Source organism: Cyprinus carpio, chromosome B7 (genome assembly GCF_018340385.1).
Source record: "Cyprinus carpio isolate SPL01 chromosome B7, ASM1834038v1, whole genome shotgun sequence".
Taxonomy (NCBI): domain Eukaryota; kingdom Metazoa; phylum Chordata; class Actinopteri; order Cypriniformes; family Cyprinidae; genus Cyprinus; species Cyprinus carpio.
In genome coordinates this window covers 27770130-27790785 of record NC_056603.1, presented here as the reverse complement: position 1 = coordinate 27790785, position 20656 = coordinate 27770130, and the positions used below count along the sequence as shown (strand labels likewise).

General features: G+C 34.9%; 1 protein-coding gene across 2 annotated transcripts in view; it reads left to right on the top strand.

Moving 5' to 3' along the window:
- si:ch211-186j3.6 (neural-cadherin) overlaps window positions 1-20656 on the top strand; it is a 244695-nt gene that overhangs the window by 73472 nt on the left and 150567 nt on the right. For both annotated transcript variants that reach the window (XM_042728157.1, XM_042728156.1), the window contains exons 2-6: window positions 7802-7999; window positions 8861-9086; window positions 11218-11422; window positions 14530-14641; window positions 19911-20160. In XM_042728157.1, coding sequence (XP_042584091.1) covers window positions 7840-7999; window positions 8861-9086; window positions 11218-11422; window positions 14530-14641; window positions 19911-20160 — 953 coding nt within the window. In that variant the 5' untranslated portion in view covers window positions 7802-7839. The remainder of the gene's footprint in view (window positions 1-7801; window positions 8000-8860; window positions 9087-11217; window positions 11423-14529; window positions 14642-19910; window positions 20161-20656) is intronic.

Genomic DNA, 20656 nt, shown 5'->3' with positions numbered 1-20656 from the left:
TAATGTAACTGTAGGTCTGTACATGTAAAAAGGTGGGAGGAAATCATTTCTGTCAAAATATCGGCACTCTGCATTGTGTTCCAATGTAAATTCAGCCTAATTGACCTGCTACTGCCTATTGTGTCATTAATATTAATCAAACAATATTGACAAAGAAAAAAAATCATAAATAAATAAAGAGCAGTGAGTGGTTTTTTACTTGTTTAATTATGCGAAATTGATTATGTAACTGAGAATACTTGAAGATTGCATTCCACTGTTTTCATTTAATTTGTTAATATTTAAGCTATATATTAATATTAGTTGTCATTATAATCTTAATAGTCCACTTTGCAAATACATATCAACTCCCATTTTTGGAATCCTGCATTTCAAAGAATTCCACAAAAATATTAAACAGCACAACTGCTTTCAATATTGATGATAATAAATATTTATTGAGCAGCAAATCAGCATATTGGAATTATTGAAGCATCACGTGACACTGAAGACTAATGGTGGGTGAAAATTCAGATTTGCCATCATAGAAATCAATTGTATTTTGATTAAAAATAATTAAATGTTTTATATGAAGCTGGTTTCTCAGTGATCTGTACAGTCATCCGCTTTGAGGTTACAGAGATGAAGTCCTAAATGGAGGCAGCTGAGATACCTCACTCAAGCTGTCACAGTGTTTGTACTGTAGGTGGGGTCGGTCCCAACCTGCCAAAGTGGCCCTCTTAGTTTTCTGTTTTCCTTTAGTGGTCACTGATCTGATAAAGGCTTTGATAGGTGGAAGCAATAAGAGAGAATTTCACCTCGCTCAGTGGAAGCAAAACAGATGAAATCCAGTGGGATTTGGGCTCAACTGTAACCGTGTGAGCAGCAGGGGTGATTAGACAGCGAGACCTGCAGTCAAGGTAAAGCCCACATTAAACCAGCTCAGTGTCAAACCCCACTGTAATGCTCTTAGGAGCAGACAGGACACTGAGCATCTTCAGTGCAGTTTAATACCCCGAGCGCTAAAGGAAATCTCAGTTGTAGCGGCCCTGTTCAGGGAGCATCTTGAAAGATATCAGTGACTGCTGCTGAATAATTGAGATATCATGGCCAATAAATTTAGAAGGCAACTTTTATAATTAGGGCTCTGATATTTATGAGAAATATAAATCCAAGATATCGGTAAACTTTCAAATACACACAGAATTATATCAAAATATACCATAAATACAATTGGTTATGTCTTAAGTGAACATAAAGAGTTGAGAAAGAAAACAAGGGTGTATTGGATCCGTGCATCAGCTGCTGCTGCCTGTCATTAATGTTAAAGAACAAAAGAAAAGAAAATCCCTTACTGATCTTGACTGAATCACTTTTGTAACCTCAGTTTATATTTTATTTGCCTGTTGTTCAGCACTGACAACTGTAATGGCAACGTGCATCTGTATATGCGATTAATTTATTCCAGTTCCAGTATAATTTTATTTAGGGTATAGGCGTATTCTATTTTGATCTGCAGTTTAATAAAAGTTAAACAGGAAAAAAAGACAAAAAAGTAGCACTGCATGCGTTTCTGAATATTTATTTAAAGAGACGATGTATAATGATGAAAAACCACAAGCATGACAGGTATAATTAAAAGACACAAATTCCTTCAGTGCACATTTCCATGTAATATTTTATTTTGTATACAAAATTATGTTTTATTAAGCTGAGATATAGCACTATAAATTCTTAATTCATTTGCAACAAAACTATAAAGTTTTGTTGCAAACGGGTGAAGACTTAGGCTTCAAAGCTCGCCCTCACACGCGTTCGGAGTTTCGGCAGCCCAACACTGAATATTATATTGTGGGCATTGTATTTTGATAAATAAAATAAAAATTATAAAAATTATAATACAAAAATGAAATTTAAATGACTCCGCTTGTTATAATAAAGGAAACTAAACTTACCATCATGAAATGTGTCTACACTGGCGATAATGCCAAAAAGAAAAAGAAACATCGGAAAATAGGTATATTTTATTCAAGACATGATTATATGACATCAACATGCATTTATCATTACAGTCACCACCAGAATGTCCAGCTTTACCATGATGTACTTAAAATTGGGTTCTATTATTTTTCCTTAACAGTTCTCCTCACAAAACAAAATTAATTTCAAACACAAATTTGATAAGAACCGAGGGGAAATTATTAGCAACACCAAAATAACATCAAAGTTATTGTTTTCTGTTAGATTAAGCACAAACTAAGAAATGTAAAAACAAACTTTGTGGCAATAATTAAGACCAAACTGAACCAGGTGTGTGTTTATGGTGTGTATATATATGGTGTGATAATAATAATAATAATAATAATAATAATAATAATAATAGTAATAATTGTATCGTCCTGTTCTAGTCATGTTTTAGCAATACTATCAGTTTGTGTACTCAAGGAGCATGAGGTAATTATAGTGAGTGTGCGATGTTATAGATGTGAAGGTCCCGTGCTGATCAGAGTTGTGTGCCATCACAACACATTGTTAATTGAAACACCGCTGTTTAATAATGGCTCCTCAAAAACCTGCTAACAGGACCGATATGGAATTTGTGTGTGTAAATGTGTGTGGGGTCACTTTTATTCTCCACATTATTGCTTTTGCATTTGTCATCTGCAATTTGCATATGCAATTTGGTGTCAGCAGCTTTTCCTGTTTTGTATTTTTTTTGTAAGTCTTTTCTTTAATTGAAATTTTGATGTGAAAACAAAAATCTGAGTACCTAACCCTTTATAATAAGATTATGAAAGTGGCGATTCCACAGGGGGATCCAAATGGCCCTTTGTAATCCTCTGAGAGAGTATTTAATTAGCGCTCTCTCTCTCTCTCTCTCTCTCTCTCTCTCTCTCTCTCTCTCTCTCTCTCTCTCTCTCTCTCTCTCTCTCTCTCTCTCTCTCTCTCGTTATTTCTGTATTCTGTCTCTCTCTCTTTCTCTCTCTCTCTCTCTCTCTCTCTCTCTCTCTCTTTATTTCTGTATTCTCTCTTTCCCATTCAAGCTCGTTCTCTTCCTGTCTCTCCCTATTTCTCTCTCCCCTTCCAGATTTCTCAGTTCTTGCTGTGAAACATCTCTTTTGCCCAGCCCCAGAGACGCAGGACTCCTGTTAGTTAGCTAACATGCTGAGTTCAGAATGGAGAAAAAAAAAAAAAATGCTCTCCATGCAGACGGCTGCAAATTGCATGTCTCCCTCCCTCTGTCAGCAGGAATGAGAGAGTATGACAAAGAATGAGAGAATGAGGGCTGATTGGACTAGTTGGGTTAAAAGGGATCAACAAACTTCATTGTGAGTGTGTATCGGGGCCAAAAATTAACCGGATTTGTGGAAGAAAATGCCCTGAATAATTGCAATGTGCAGTCAAAAAAGTAATATTTTGTTTGTATTTATTGAAAAATTGCATATCTGTGGAACACTTGAGTCTTGCATTTATTTTTATATAATGACTGTTAAACTGTACAGTTGACCGTTGGTCCTGGCAACCATAATCCCACATTGAGCCAGTTTCATTCTCTTGCATCACTCTGCCATATTTTCATTCATAATCCTGGGTAAGTAAATTAATATTTAATTTCCATTTTTGTGTCAATATCAAATAAGAATATCCTCATTTGAGATAAGGTGATATCTAATTCAAAACGAAAATGCCAAGATCCTGAAACGCGTGTTAGTTTAATACATTAGGAAAAAGGCAATAATTTAATTATTATTATTATTTTGTTTTTTGTTTTACAGAAATATTGTTGCAGAGGCACTAAAAATGTTCAAGTGGTATAACCACAGAGAAAACAAAAATGCAAAACACTTTCCTGAAACCTTGAATATGCATGAGTATGCACATAAATATAGATATGCATACATATTGTTTTTATTTTGTGTTGTTGTTTGAAAGCAAAATGACTGCTGGGGAAACCCCAGTAACTTTGACTAGAAGTATATATATATATATATATATATATATATATATATATATATATATATATATATATATATATATATATATATATATATATATATATATATATATATAACATTGAGAAGCTACTTGCCAACATTTTTGTTTTGGAGAATTTCAGCTTTTAATCGTTTTCATTTGTATTGTAACACTACCTTGACTTTTTTCTTTTTACTGTAGTAACCACAAAATATCAAAATTATTTTAATTAAGACATTGACAACATGTTCACCCAGAGGTTGGACTACATATAATACGTCTGTCAATTTGACTTTTGGAACAGGTGTTTTTTTTTTTCAATATATTTAAACACTTGCCCTTTTTATGTGACGTTGATATATTACAAACTTCTGTGGAAAGAGCTCTTTTAGTTTTATCTTTTTTTAATTCTTTTTTTCCACAATATGTAAAGGGCAACGTAGGATAATATTGGTGTTAAAATACTTTCTTTGATGTGTATGTACATATGTTGTAATTCTTACTGTATGAACTTGCAGATTATTGAGCTAATTGAGCTTGTTCTTCAGTAGCATAAAGCAGGTGGGGAAACATTGTGGCTAAATGCTTTTGTTGCCCTTTTTTCCTGTCTCTAAATGCTGATTAATTTTCTTCCGCTGCGGCTTTGGTCCATAGCTATTTTTTTTACTGCTATTCTTGTCTTTTAATGACATTGATTTATGCAATCATTTGGCAGCTTGTGTTTTCTCTTTCCTTTTGTCCGAGTGTAGTTTTAATTCTGTTTCCATAACAACCTCAAGGCCGTTCCAATGGTGTTGTATATTGTCTTAATCCCACATTGTTGCTTTTCCGCTTATTATATGCTTCTGTTTTCAGCCTTTTTAATAAGTTTCTCTTTCACTCTCTCTCTCTTTCTCTCATACAAACCTACCTTTTTTGATTTCCTCCATCTGTTTTCCATCATCCAGGTGAAATATTTCCTTTAAATCTCTAATGCATGTCTTTCGCTGTATGAATCTGGAACCACCAGATGCTGTGCCAGTACAGTGAGCAGAAAGGAAGTTTAGGAACTTTATTCAGAAGGAGGCTGTGATGTTTATCAGTTTTGCACGATTGCTGATGGCCCTCTGGCTCCAGCATGGCATTCATCCATCTATCAGAGCTCCTGAGAGGCCTTCTCCAGCCTCCTCTTGCTCCCCCAAGGCTCTCAGTGTCTCTACCCATCTCTCACACTGATACTGCTTCTGACTGGTAGTTCATGTTAAGCAGCTCCTCACACAGGCACCCTGATGCTCTCGCGGTGCTTAAGGGAGCATTTAGGTTGAGCAAAACAGTTCTGCTTTTTAGCAAATAGAGTGTGAGGGTTCATGCACAAGATGCTATAAATTTGGTGCAGTATGCAAACTCATTTAGTTTGAGCGGTATAAAGTTACAGTGTAATGATAGAATTGTGTCAGCTGGTAAAGGAGATCTCAAGTGCAGTTTAATAAAGAAGAATTTTAACCAGATGTGGAAATCTATAGGTTCTACTGTAGATAGACACTTCCAGTATTGACAGCATTGTTATGTGTTATTGTAACACCAACATTTATTTATTTAATTATTTAATTTAATTGTTTATGGTAACACTTTATTTAAAAGGACACATTCTTGCTTTTAACAAACCGTTAACTATTAAGGTAGTTGTTAAGTTCATGTATTGGGTTGGATTAGTGATGCAGAATATGGTCATGTAGAATATGTGCTTTAATAAACAGCCAATATGCTAATAACAGGCATGTTAATAAGAAGAGAATTGGTCTCTATACTAAAGTGTCACCTTTTTTTGTTTACAGAACATTAAAAACATGTTCATCCAGAGATGCAGATAAATAATAATAAAAAAATAAATGAATATAATGAAAGTGATTTATTTATAAAGGCTTCAAATGTGGCTCATCCAGTCGTATTGCTATTGTGTTTTTTTTTTTCTTCGAAAGTGTTATGTAATGTTAAGCTGTTTTTGTACTGATGCCAGGCTTATCGTTCATTTGTTATGAATAATCTTACTTGTTGTTTTGCGTCAAGCCCTGTCCCACCCACCAACCCACACTATCATTTTTATGTCACTACAATATTAAAAAATAGACATTATGTTTACATGCTACATCTATTCATTTAGCAGATGCTTTCATTCAAAGAGACTTAAAAATGAGGAACATCACAAGCAATTTACTCATTTAAAAGATTTTTTAAATAATGAAAATTTATAAGAAATTAACAAAAAAACCAAAAATTTTTTTTTTTTTAAAAGATGTATAATTTTTTACGTTTTTTTATAATGATTAACTTTATTTAAGGGTTATTTAAGATATAAAAAGACTCACTGAGGTAATAACATGAGCTAACCACAGTGTAGGAACAGTCTTTACATTTATGATTGTTGATGTACAGTATGGTTATGTAATATATGTTGAATTTCTAGCAAACATAACTATATTGTGATATATACTGTCACTGTGATATAAGATTGTGGCCATGCCACCCACTCAACAAGTCAAACTGCTAGATTTTGGTTGCAAGTAATCGTCTATTGGCTATTGTGTCCTTGTAAATAGTGACCTGTGCATATGTTTGAACACTGCTCTGGATGTGGTTGAGTCAATGGTGTTTTGTTATGAGCAGCTTTTGCTGTATTTAAAAAAATGGAGTGACCTTATAGCCTGTTATGAGCTTGGATTAGCTGAGACACACTCCTGACACACCTGAGGGATTTGCTCTCTCTTTCTGTGCCCTCTCTCTCTTTATATATATCGATCTTAATATGGTTCTCTCTTGCCCACCTCCTCGATCTATTAATCTATTATTAATAATAATTTTGTATTGATCCAAACCTAGAGCTTAAGTTAATCTTTTTCTAAGCCTCTCCTACAAACTCCCACTTCTCTCGTTCTATCTTTCTCTCTTTCTCTCTCTTGCTGCTCTTCTGTGTCTCCCCAGCAGAGTGTAAGGCAGCAGGTGTGCTGTCACAGGCAATGAAAGGGCCAATCACCTGGGGAATCAAAGAGCCCGTGACTCTGTTACTCCACACATCTTCTGACAGACAGCTCACTATTTATACCTCTCTCAGGGAAAAAGTGAGAGCAAGGGACGAATTTCATTAGAAAGAGGAAAAAATAAAGAAATAAATGGAAATGTGGAGATGGTTTCGAAGGGGCGATAGAACAAGTGTGAAAAGTAACGAAAAGAGGAGAAGACACCCATGTGTTGTTTCTGTTTTACGGCTGACATTTTTCATTCTTTTTGGCCTTTAGCTTTTTTCGCTCATGCATTTCCATGATGATACCATGTCATCCATAAATGTGTGCTGAAACTGTCTTTAGTTCTGTCGCTTTGCAAGGCGATGATTGTGATAAAGAAGGAATGTTTAATGAGGTGATGCAGCAGCTAAACGTAGCAAGCGCTGCCATGAGGAAAACACTCCACTCATTAGTATCTGCCATTCTCTCCAACTTGCATGTAAATGTGTCTCTGCATCTGTGATGTTTTGTAGCTCACATTTTTTTTTCTTTTTTTTTGGTGAAAAATAAACATCAAAACTCAAAACTGAGATTTTGAAACTGCTCTGAGGACATGCTGTGAAGAAACCCATATCATGACACAATCATGCAGGGCCTTATGCTTTGTGTCCTGTGTCACATACTGAAGATACCAAACAAAATCTGCAATTAAAATAAATCACTCCAGCCATTTTTAAATGGCTTTTTCTTTCTTTTTATTTCTCTGCTTCTTTTGTTCTTTATTGGATTTGATATATTTATTATCACAGGCATTTCTCATTACAGTTTGATTGAATTGAATATGAGTGTGAAAATCTCTACGTTTACAGGTCCTGACTGGTATACGGTGAGAGTGGATTTGACAGTGATGGATGTCAATGATAATGCCCCAGAATGGACAATGGTTCCTTTCCCTTACCTGAGTGTGGTCTCTGCTAATGCCCCACCAAACACTCTAGTCTACAAGCTTCAAGCCAGAGATGGTGATGAGGGCATCAATGGAGAGGTGGAATACTTCCTGTCTGATGGTACGCAGATTCCCCATCTGTCTCCTTACTATACATCAGTGTTAAAAAGAGTTGTGTACATTTTTTTTAGGTTTCTTTGATAAGTAGAAGGTCCAAAAGAATACCATCTGAAATAGACAGCTTTTGTAACATTATCTCTTTACTGTTACTTTTGATCAATTTAATGCATCATTGCTTTCTTTAAAAAATAAAATAAAATAAAAATTACTGACCTCAAACTTTTGAACAAGTGTGTAATGTTACACTGTAAATGCTGTTCTTTTGCTATAAATGCTATTCTTTTCAAAGAATCCTGAAAAAAATAAAAATGTACACAACTGTTTTTAACATTGATAATAATAATGAATGCTGTTATTTTTAAAGATTTATGAAAATGTTTTTAATGTACACAAGCAAATCAGCATATTAAAATTATTTCTGAAGGATCATGTGGCACTGAAGACTGAATATATTTTAAAATATATTAAAATAAAAAACAGTTCTTTTAAATTGCAGTATTCCTATTTATGCTGTATTTTGTATCAAACACATGCATCTATCTATCTGTCTATCTATCTGTCTGTCTGTCTGTCTGTCTGTCTATGCTATTTTATAGTTCTATAATAAAAATATTAATTTTATATTATTAATTTAATGGTTACACTTTACTATAAGACTCAGTTTGTTAACATTATGCATTAACTAACAATGAACAACATGAACTGTTTTTCATTATTCATTTATATATGCTCATAATATGTTAATATTAATTCATACAAGTTAGATGATACCTAATGCATTAGCAAATTTGAACCAATTGAACCTAATTGCAAAGTGTTGCATTTTATGTGCATGAGGATGAAAAGGTTTGTTATACAATAGGAGGTGACGGGAGGTTTGAGGTGGATAGGAAGAACGGTCATGTGCGGACAACAGGCCTCCCCCTGCAGAGAGACAGAGAATACCTGCTCACAGTGGTGGCTGCTGATCGGCAGGGCAGCCGCAGTCCTCCCACTGTGGTGTCCATCATCGCTGGTCCAAGAGCTCCTCAATTCACCAACGTGTCTTATACAATTTCCATACCAGAAAACACACCAGAAGGCCAACCGTGAGTAAATCCAAGACACACACACATAAACACACACCCAATCTCGTAAATGCAGCAAATCTTATTTCCATAGTGTAATTCTAGCACGCCCTAAATGCATCTCTCACGCCGTGAAAACACCGCTTATCCATCAGGGTAACAAATAGAAACAGGATCATGCTGCACTTACAGCCATCCGTGTGCTCTCTGCTTCTCACTGGAGCATAGCTTGTGTGAGTCATTGTGTACTACACGATGCAAAATTCATGAAATAATGATCTTCGACTATGTCGGGGTACTGTGATATGCATTAAAGATGCATGAACTTCAGAACTTTGTTCTGCTCGTATAGACAGCCGTGAGAGGTTAACCATGCGTTACACCAAGTAATGTATATGATAACTGCCTCTCTTTTTTTGTAGTTTATTTATTAATTAAAATTTGCTCCCACATATAGATGACAAATGGACCCTTTATTACTTTGTCTTTGTGCAGTCAGTGTTAATTTTTTAGCCCTTTGATATTAGATGAGTCACTGAGAAATGACTTGCATGATGCTGCTACAGGGAAGAATGATTAGCCGTGCCCTACACAGATGTATTAAATCAGGCTTTGCCTTGTAGCAAATTATCCTAAATCCATGTGGAATAAGTGCCTACTAGATCCATTTATGGCAGCTGCATGTCATTAAATATGCATTGCATGCTGCGGTGTATTATTTTCCTCATACACATCTGTGATTCCGCCATATTGTTGCTTTTATTAAACTTAGACTTGGCACCGACAGGGAGATCTTACTGAATCAGGTTGGCTTCATCCATAGCTATACAAAAATATGGTTAATGTTAGGATAAGTATATTGCTCATGGCACCAAAGTGGGGTGACGTTAATCTTATCCTCAAACATTCTGGTCTCTGCCAGACAGTAGAGGCAGACCAAGCCAACAAGCAACCTCTGCCAATGGGAATGGAGTTGTAATATCCACAATACCTGAAAGGAAGTCACATTTACCTTTGTTCATCTGCCTGTCTGCCGTTAAGCTTCTTTGGGATTACCAAAATACATTAACGTCAATCTTGACTGCTTGACTGCATGATTATCATAATTTTGCCTTTATTTTCTAGTGTCTGAATGTATCAGAAAAAAATGAAAAATTGCAAAATATGAAGTGAAAAGCTCCCATAAATGAATGATATTATTTAACAGACTGTTTTTGTTTTTGAGAAATGCTCATAAAATGTTCACATATTTTCATATAAAATATTTCATATATGGGGTCAATATAACCATAGAGTGCCTTTCAACCCTCACAATACTCAAAAATTTTAAATTTCCCATTTGCTTTATGTCATATCGTAAATAGCGGACACTCAAGTATATAGAAACATATTAGCTGAGCTCCCGGCTCGCTGTATTCAGGTCAGGTGACAAGCCTGCTAGTCACTTTGAAAAGACGCGCTAGCTAAGAGAAGTTTTGTCAAAGCTGACTAATAGTGATCGAGGACAGATAATTTCAGTGAATTTGATGAACCCGTGGTATCTTCTTCAGGACGTAAAAGGAAAATAAAAGCTGTAATAACAGTGATGTGGAAGACAGATGTACCTTCAGTGAAAGTCACAATAGAGGATTTTTTTAAGCATCAGGATGAAACTAAGCCAGAGGTATTTGATCTATGTCATCCGGAATGAGGAGAAAAACTTTCCATTTCCGCTTGCTTTCTTCAGTAATGGGTTTGTTTTGCTTCCAATATATGTGATAACCTGCACAATGCCATATGTTCTTTGATGCTGTGTAACATTAATTGTAAATTGTTTATTCTATATTAACACAAGATCAGTGAGCCTGTGGTGAATCTCTTACCTGCTGTACCTATTTCCATTTATCTTCCCATTTATTTCCTCAGCAGACTTTCCCTAACTTACCCACATTCAGCTGCGACCAATTGTGTATAAAGATATAATGCATTCACCTTGGAAGTTGGATTGATAGAAACTTATATTTAACAGATATCCATATTAGCTCAGACGTCCTTGGTGCACTTATCGTTTTATTTAGCCCATTTTTCTTTCCTTTTATGTATGTTTAATGTAGAACACAATAATCAGTTATCGTCATTTAGGTTGTCTCTCTTTTTGTCTTTTCTTATTCAGCTTCCTTGTCACTCCAGCAGTGTCCTTCCAAAAACAGCCAGTAACTTACAGCCTGCTCATCAATCCCAGCAGTCTTTTCAGCATGCAGCCAGAGACGGGGGAGATCAGCCTGACCCGTACTATAGACTATGAGAGTGACCAGCACCGCTACCTGCTGCTGGTGCGGGCCAGTGAGAGTCAGGACAGTCTCAGCAGTGCTGCAGAGGTGACTGCTCTCATATGCTAATGATTGATTGATTTTGTACCTTTGCTGCTTATACTGTATATTTGATACAAGATATATATATATAATTTATTGAATCTAATTTAATTTCTACATTTCTAAAACATCAACATTTTTATACAGCTTTACAGATTTTGTTCAGAGTGTGGCTAGAAAATGGTTCATTATATCTTGGTTCACAAGACTATCTTCATTACTTCCGGAGTAAGATCTAATGAGTGATATATAAGAAGTTTTTGCTCGTAATGAAAAGTACAGTAGTGGAAATGTATTCATTAGGTAGTTTATGGGGAAAAAACATCAATATTACAAAATAATGATTGGCAAGAAGACTGCTGAAAAGAATCTTCAGTATTATGTATTTTTCGAGGGAATTTGACTTCAATAGAAATGTAATAGAAATAGCAGTTAAATAAATTTGTAATGGAAAAAGATGACTGACAATATCTGCAGTAACAACTGTTATAATTTTTCATCATAAGTGATTGTTTGATGGTTTATGCAAAAACTTTGTGGTTTGATATATGTGTGTGTATATATATATATATATATATATATATATATATATATATATATATATATAGACAGACAGTTTGTTTTGTTTTTAATAAGGGATCACAGCTACTAGGATAAAATGAATTACTATGAATCCCTATAAAAACACGTTAAACCAACAAAAATCCCCTAAATTTTGTCCCAACTAGCCAAACATAGTTCTCTGAACAAACAATTTCATATTGTATTGCAATAATACAATACAATATTTCATATTGTATTGTATTTGCAAGCTCCCAGCATTGCAGCATGAATAAATTATGAGGTTAGTGTGTTATAATCTTATTGTTCACCACTTGCTGGCATTATTTATGTTGTTTATTTTTTGGCGATTTTAAGAACTCATTATTTTACATATTTATTTGCTGATTGTAACTGTGTTTAAGATCTGTGTGTTAAGTTGTGTGTTAAATGTGCGCTCATTTCAATTTCAATAGTATATATATAAACTTCACTTCTATTTTAATTAAGATAGAGTGTTGATAATATTCATGTTATTTATGCTTTCCATTCAAATTTTGGTCACTTAAGCTGAAAAAAAAAAAAAAAAAAAAAAAAAAACTATAAACAAGAGGGTTGGGAAATGTAAAGTCTACAATTTAGCTGAAATCAAAGCGATGCCTAGCAGTCCCGTTCATTCATTTTACAGTAACATTCCCCTGGAGGATGTAGTCTTGTCTCATCGTGACTTGATCTGGCTGCCCAATGATCCATACATCTGTCCTAGCCTGAGGCAGGCCAGCCAAGATCCTGGCTATTAGTTGGGGAATGTCACAAAACAATGCAGCCACCGTGTGACTAACTGCAGATGGGGAGCAAGAGGGCATACAGACAAAAAATACATTAAAAGACTGACAGACCCTTTTGACTTGAAGAGTCCCTTGAGATGTGGTCCCGAGAGAAATTTGCCTGTTGCATTCTCTGCATACAGCCACACCGCAGCCCATCTGTCACCCTGAAATCACTCTATAAGTCTTCTCACATCAGTTTCAGGAGACCCTCAACACCTGTGCTAAAGCACCAGTTACAACAAACAAAACAAACACGGTTTAAAATGACATAATTAACAATGTGCAAAATGAACAGGCTTTAGAGTCAATAATTATGGCCCATTCAGTCACAGTTATTAGGGTTCGCACAATCATGGCCCATCTGAAAACATCAGCGATATTTGTAATTGTTTTCCATGCCTGAAAATGCCATGGACATTTCTGTATTGGATATACATTTGCTATTTATGATCTGCTGTTAAAATATAATGTTTTTGAAAGAAGTGTCTTATGGCATTTCTTTGATAAAAAAAAAAAAACTGTAAAAACAATAAAATTGTGAAATATTATTACAATTTAAATGCAATTACAATTTTAATGTAAAACAATTATTTTACATTTATTTTAGTTAATTTAAAATGCAATTTTAATGTTTAATTTCTATAATATATTGTATTATTATGGTTGTGCATTTTGTGTGTGTTATAAATAAGTAAATAATAAAAAAAAAGACATTAATAAGTTACTTAATTTAATAATAATAATAATTTTGAATGGCACTGCATTTAACTCTTATCTATTAATCTCAAGCTGCTGGACAGATTGCAGTAAATTGAAACATATTTGTACTCCCAGACTGTATCAGTCATATCAGATCTCTTTTGATATAATATCTTTGGCTATCATTGGTTTTACTATCAACAGAATAACCACTGAGAGTAAAACTTATAAAACCAGACTGTGAACAGTTACTGAGATTACAAAACTTTCCCTCAGGGATCTTCCTGTCTTGTAGCTCTTCTTTTGATTTAGCCTTATATGAAGGTGTTTTATTTCATGTGAATTTGGATTATGGTCTCTGTTAGTGTTAGAAATATGAGCAACATTGTAGACTCTGAACTGTAGTCCCAATTTTGACCATTTCTGACTCGGCCTGTCTATTTTAATCTTTCCAGTCTCTGAAATTGAAGTGAGTAGGTTATTAAAGTCACTTAGCAACTGCCAGGAAGCTTGAGCAACAGTGTCAGGGCAAAAGCACTCACAGTGTTTTTCCCTTCTCCAGACAGCAGCTTTCAGCTTAATTCAGTCTTATGGGAGGCATTAGGTGCCTCTTTCAGCTTCCCTGATGCTTTTGGGAAAAAAAAAATCGGAAAGTACCATAACATGCCCATGTGATATTAGAGGACATTTGTCCTTATGTGCTGAGATTCGCTACTTCACAACTGTATTTTCAGGCACAGATGCTTGGTTATGTAAGAACATAACTGCTTTACACCAAATAATTTTGCAGTGGGAAAGGGCCAAGATAAAACTGGATGATGGTTATAAGGAGAGATAGGATATGGCCTTTAATGCTTGTTAAAATGCAGCAGCTTCTCAGACTCTAAGAAACACTTGGGATAGTCATAGTGATGTGCTAACTTACAGTATTCCCTGATAATAATTCACAAATCAAGATATTATGATCTGCCCATTTATTCTCTGAACAGTTCTCACCCTTCTATTTTTGTTTCTTCTGGGTTCCTTTCCGTATGTTTCTCACAGGTGCGAGTGATCATCATGGATGAAAATGACTGTGTTCCAGAATTCCAGCAGTCCATTTATAGCAAAGACGGTGTCCCTGAGACAGTCACGACTGCAACGTCACTTCTGCAGGGTAAGGCTGTGGACCTCCACATCAATGCACCATAGCCATTACATCCAGTAGTAGAAAGACCCAGTGTTTATTTGTATACAATTCATTTTAGCCATAGTTTTTGTCATGCTTTTAATTTTTTCTAGAAGCAAATAACATCTGAAACCAAATATTCAAATATCTGAGATATTAATTTAAAAATGCATACTTACATAGTAGGGATTTGCCGGTATCAAATTTTCCTGTTGCGATTAATTGATGATGCGTTTGTCACGGTATACGGTATTATCACGGTATTGAAATTTAGTTTAAAAAAAGTGGTCATAATACAGAATACAAAAATAAAACAAGCAATTTAAGAACTTTGAAAATGATTTAAAAATTGACTTAAAAAGAATTTAAGACAGTTTAAAAATCAGTCTGGACATCGCATAGTGCTCATTCAATAAATGCACAGCTAAACAATGAGCAATAGCTACATTTGCTATAGAAGTTATTAATCTTTGTTAAAAAAAATACAAATCTTAGTTCATGTTAGCTCATTAAATAACACAGTTGCAACTTTCAATTTTAACAATGTGTTATTAAATGTTGGAATACCTAAGATTAATGAATGTTCAGAAGAATTTTTAATTGGCAGTTTGTTAACTAAAGAAGCCCTAATGTAAAGTGTGAATGAACAATAAAGAATCAAAACACTTTCAAACAATATCTAGGGCATGTTGTAGTCCAGATTAAAAAAAAAAAAAAAGTTTGAAAATAAATAGCCTATTAAGTCTAAATATTGAAGTATTTGGCGCTGTGATGAACACCATAGCAAATCCACAAATCTCAATGGCTATTTAAAATGATTTAAATATGGTTTAGAAAGTAGCAGCTGCTTAATTAATGGGGTTTACAGGGTAAGGGCTGCATTTTAGTGCCATCTGTTGTCAGAGAGTGAATGTGCTTTCATTCAGCGCGTCTCCCATGTGCTTCTTATGCATGCTTGTTTACATCAGAGCGCACGCTTCTTTCAAGCAGCATACATCGGTGTTGTGCATTTTGAGCAGTTGATGGGAAAAGTATTCTTAAAATGCATTCCAAATTCTGAATAATTTGTAATATATAATTATTCACGGTATTTAGAAGTGTCCACGATAACAATACCGTGCATATTCATTACCGCGATATATCGCATTACCGAATACCGGCACAAGTCTATTACATAGATACATCCTTGTGAAAATCAGGTTCATGGAATATTATAAGTTTGTTGTAATACAATAGATTATTGAACACATATTCACTATTAACTAGGAGTTTTTCCTTAATAAACTCCTAATTTGCTGCTTTTTGACAGTTTGTAAGGTAGTTGTTGTAGTTGTTATGTTTAGGTAGCGGGTAGGGTTAAGTGATCAAGAATATTAATTATTAATTAAATGCGTTATAAGTACTAATAAACAGTCAATGTGCTAGCAATGTGCATGATAATAAGCAACTAGGTAATGATGAATAGTGTTCCCTAATCTAAAGTGTTACTGTAATTAGTTTTTTTATTGTTTATGTTTTAGTAAAGAAGGTTTTAGTTGCTGTTACAAAAAGAGTATATTAACAATGTGACTTTGTTTTGCACTTACTGTATGTCAGTATGTGCAGATGCTGTAATATTATGTTGCATACTAATATTTAAAAGTTTAGGATTATTATTATTATTATTTTTTATTTTATTTTATTTTTTTAATAAATTAAAATTTAATTGGTCGCACTTTATTTAAGGTCCAATTCTCACTATTAACAAACCATTAACTATGACTTTTACCTCAATAAACTCCTAATTTGCTGCTTATTGATAGTTTGTTAAGGTAGTTGAGTTTAGGTATTGGGTGGGATTAGGGATGTAGAATATGATCATGCAGAATATGTGCTTTATAAGCACTAATAAACAACCAATATGTTAATAATATGCATGCTAATAAGCAACTTGTTTATAGTGAGAACTGGTCCCGATACTAAAGTGTTACCATTTAATTCAGCAAAGATGCATTTTATTAATTAAAACTGACAGTTAATACATTTATAATTTTACAAAAGTTATATTTCAAAATAAATGCTGTCTTTTAAACTTACTATTCATCAAATAATCCTAAAAAAAATGCAAACTGGTTTCCACAAAAAAAATAAAAAAAATAAATGATACAACCATTTTCAAAGTTGTTAAGAAATGTTTCCTGACAGCTAAATCAGCATATTGTAATGATTTTAGAAGGATCGTGTGACACTGAAGACTGGAGTAATGGCTGCCTAAAATTCAGCTTTGCTATCACAGAAGTATATGTCATTTTGAATTAATATAGAAAATGCTTAAATTGTAATGTTATTTAACAGTTTTGTTGTTTTACAGTATTTCTGATTGAATACATGAGAGAGAGAGATAGAGACAGAGAGAGAGAGAGAGAAGAAAAAACTTTAGAATGGTACTGTTTATCCTTGGGTTATTTAGCACTTCGGTTTACTGGTGTTCATTTACCGCTCCTGCAGCTCAAACATGTAAATCCACAACGCTGTTGACTTTCAGTGGATTGTATAACACTCATATTCATTCTAAATGTATTATCCCTATGTGCACTTTCATTTCCAAAAATTGTGTAAGATCAACCAATCAGATTAGTTATTTCCAAAAAATTGTTTTCTAGTTTTGCATGCGGTATGCATTATGCATCAGACAGTCCATGAACACACTGTAGTCGACCTGTGAGACTGTGAGGCTTTGCCATGAGACTCATATGGCCTTAGAAAGTCTATTTCTCACAAATACCGAGACAACAAGGCGAGAAGATGCTCTCTGCTTCCTCTATCATTCTGTTTAACACCACCTTTGAAGCACTTCTCCCCTGATGTGCCCTTTCATGTATCTAAATTGCACATTGAATCTGGAGTCTATGTATTAACTCCTGAGAGTGCACTTATAACACACAGAATGGAAAACACATGCCCTCAGCCATGATAAGGAGAACTTTCATATTCTCATTAAATTTTAGACAACCACAGCTGCTATCAAAGCAACACAGAAATAAAGTGATGGACGAAACAACAATTGCAGAGGACAGACCGACTGCCTATGCAGACACAACGATAAACAAAAGAGAACAAAACAAACAAACACTGGAAAGTTACCATGATTACAAAAAAAAAAGCACTGCTGGTCCTGGAGAATAACAGGTCTTGGCAGACATTTTGAGAGCTTAACACAGGCTCCTGGCAGAATGGGAAAGGTGATGCAGCGAGGTGTACAGCAGATGTGCTGATTAGCAGGTGCATCTGCACACCCGTCTGTGTGGGCTTCATAACAATTATCTCCACCGAGCACGAAATATCCTGCTTGCTCAAGTTAAGCCTAGAAGAACAGAAGAAAGGCTTCTTTTCAAGAATATTTTTTAACATGTGGCTACTTATCAAACATTCATAATGAATGAGATGGACAGTTTATAATTTAAGCATCTGGGAGAACAGTCATTTTCGTAATGAATGGAGTTTGCTGGATTTTATTGCTGAGGGTCTTCTTCAACTGTAGGTACAGCAGAAGATAAGGACTCAGCCGATGTATCAGTATAGGATTATCCTATTTAATTTCTGGTCTTTATCTTACTCTTATTCTCCAATGTTGGAATTCGCTGCAGTAGATGGAATTGAGTGGGGTGGATGGGGATTCGGGATCTGCCACAAGGACTTGTTAAGTGTGTTCTGGAGGACACAGTGTCACATGGTGCAGTTGGGATCTCTGCAAAGTCTTTCACACTTCTAGAATTACACAAACTTAATTGAAGAAACTTTAAGAGAGCTAGTAATGGAAGCCTTCAGTGAAAGTGCCATTAGAAGATCACTGGCCTAGTTAACATATTGGAAGATATAAAATACTTAATACAGTAGTGAACAAGTACTGTAATATAAGTTTAAGAGATCAAGTTTTCCATAGCTAGGACAGTTTTTATATTGGTAATTGCTGAAACATGATTAAATATGTATAATTTGGTTACATTTTGTTTCATTTTACACTCTCTTGTCAACTAAAATGTGACCCATGCTGGCAAAATGAGTCGGAATGCTACCGGCAAAAAAAAAAGTCGATTTTAGTCAGATTTGAGGTTTTTACAAAAATTAGTTCATTAAACCCTCGTCTAGTGATCCCAATGCTCCAAATAATAATTAAGCATCTAAAATGATTGGTATTTGTACGTTTTCTGAGGGGAGTACCTTTTCTCCGCATGCTTCTCGTGCTGAAGTGCCCGCATGAAAGATGCTTCCGACTGTGCCCGATCCCGATAAATATACACACAGGCTATACACAGAATTACAGTATTTAAGTGTTCATGCAAACATAATGTGTTATCTCTTAAGTGAACGTATGTGGAACTGTTGGGGAAAAAGATCTGATGTGTAACATTATATAAGATCTTAATGAAGGTTGTCGGTCTCATTTATGTTAATCTAACAATAAAATAAGGAATCACTCGCTGCTCTTGATTAAACTGCTTTTGTAGTTTTGATAATCAATTCATTTGTAATGAACACACTGAAGTGATTTTTTTATTTTTTTAAATTAATGCATTCTTTGTTTCTTTCTTATATTTGTTTTACTGCTTTTCTGCATATGTTTTATTTATAATAACAAAGATAAAATAAAAATAGCTATATTGTGATTATTAATATAGTAATTATTATTAAAATCAGATGCCACTATAGGCAGATAGCTTACTGTTGGATTTTCAGTCAAATTTGGACAACTTTTTAAAGAACTGCATTTACAGTACTGTGTAACAGATGTTAACAGATACAGTCATGTATGCGATTGATCCATTCTGTTCATCTTGTTCATAATATACTATTGAAAATGTGTACTATACAATTCAGCAGAAATGGTTGGTTTTCTAAAGTGCAGAATCAGGGAAACTGGACCTCAGCTCGAGAAATATTTACTCCTTTATGTCAACACTAGTTGAGTTGATGTGCATAGCAGCTACTGTGTATGCAGTGCTGTATTCTGAAGTTCATTTGAAACAGGCTCACACCTTATTGAATGCCATTGCATTTTACTGTAGTTGTCAGATGCAATGAGACTCACAGCTTGGGATCTTTTGATTGCCAGTCATGTATAACCATTCTAGTCGTTCATTTGACAAGCGCATATGCCCAAGCTATTAACACTGGGAAACTCAAATAAAGATTGATCCTATAAGCTGATGCTGCATTTCTTGGTAGTTCAACTTCTTTGTTTTAACACCCACCTCCTGTATTTCTCTCTCTTTTGCAGTATCAGCCAGCGATTGCGATTCGGAGCAGAATGCAGAGATCACATACTACACGCTTAGTCCAGACTTCATCATTTCAGCCCATGGCACCATATTCCCGGCAGGCCCTCTGGATTACGAGAGGCCCAATCACCTGTATGAATTCGTAGTGATGGCGGTGGATAAGGGCGAGGTGCCCCGCACCGGCACGGCCACCGTGCGTCTCCGTATGGCCAATGTCAACGACAAGCCTCCGGAGTTCTCGCAGCCTGTGTGAGTTCCTTATCTCTGCCGCCGCTCCTCAGCCTCATCCCATGACCCTGTAAGGAACGTGATAACGGAGGCCCCTTGTTTTTATTCGCCCGTAAGCAGCAAACATTTTAAAGGGCCAAGATATTGTTATCAGGCTAGCAGTTAACATTTTAATTAATGCTGTTTTTCTCCCCAAAATCCCTTCTCTATGTATTTCCATTGTGTTTTCATGGGTTTATTTCTGGACTAACTGCATGTTCACATCTGGCACTTCCTAACATGTACCAATGCTTTCCTAATATCTCACAGTCTTGCTGTGTCTGTCTGTTTGACAAGAATGAAATATAGTTCAAATATAGTGTGTTTTCAGTTGACAGCTATTGTAACATCTAGACTTCAGATTAGATATATTCTGTTTATATATATATTAGGGCTGGTAATTTAACGTGTTAATTAGATGAATTAATTATGGTGAAAAATAATGCATTAAAATTATTAACACATTTAATGCACTTGC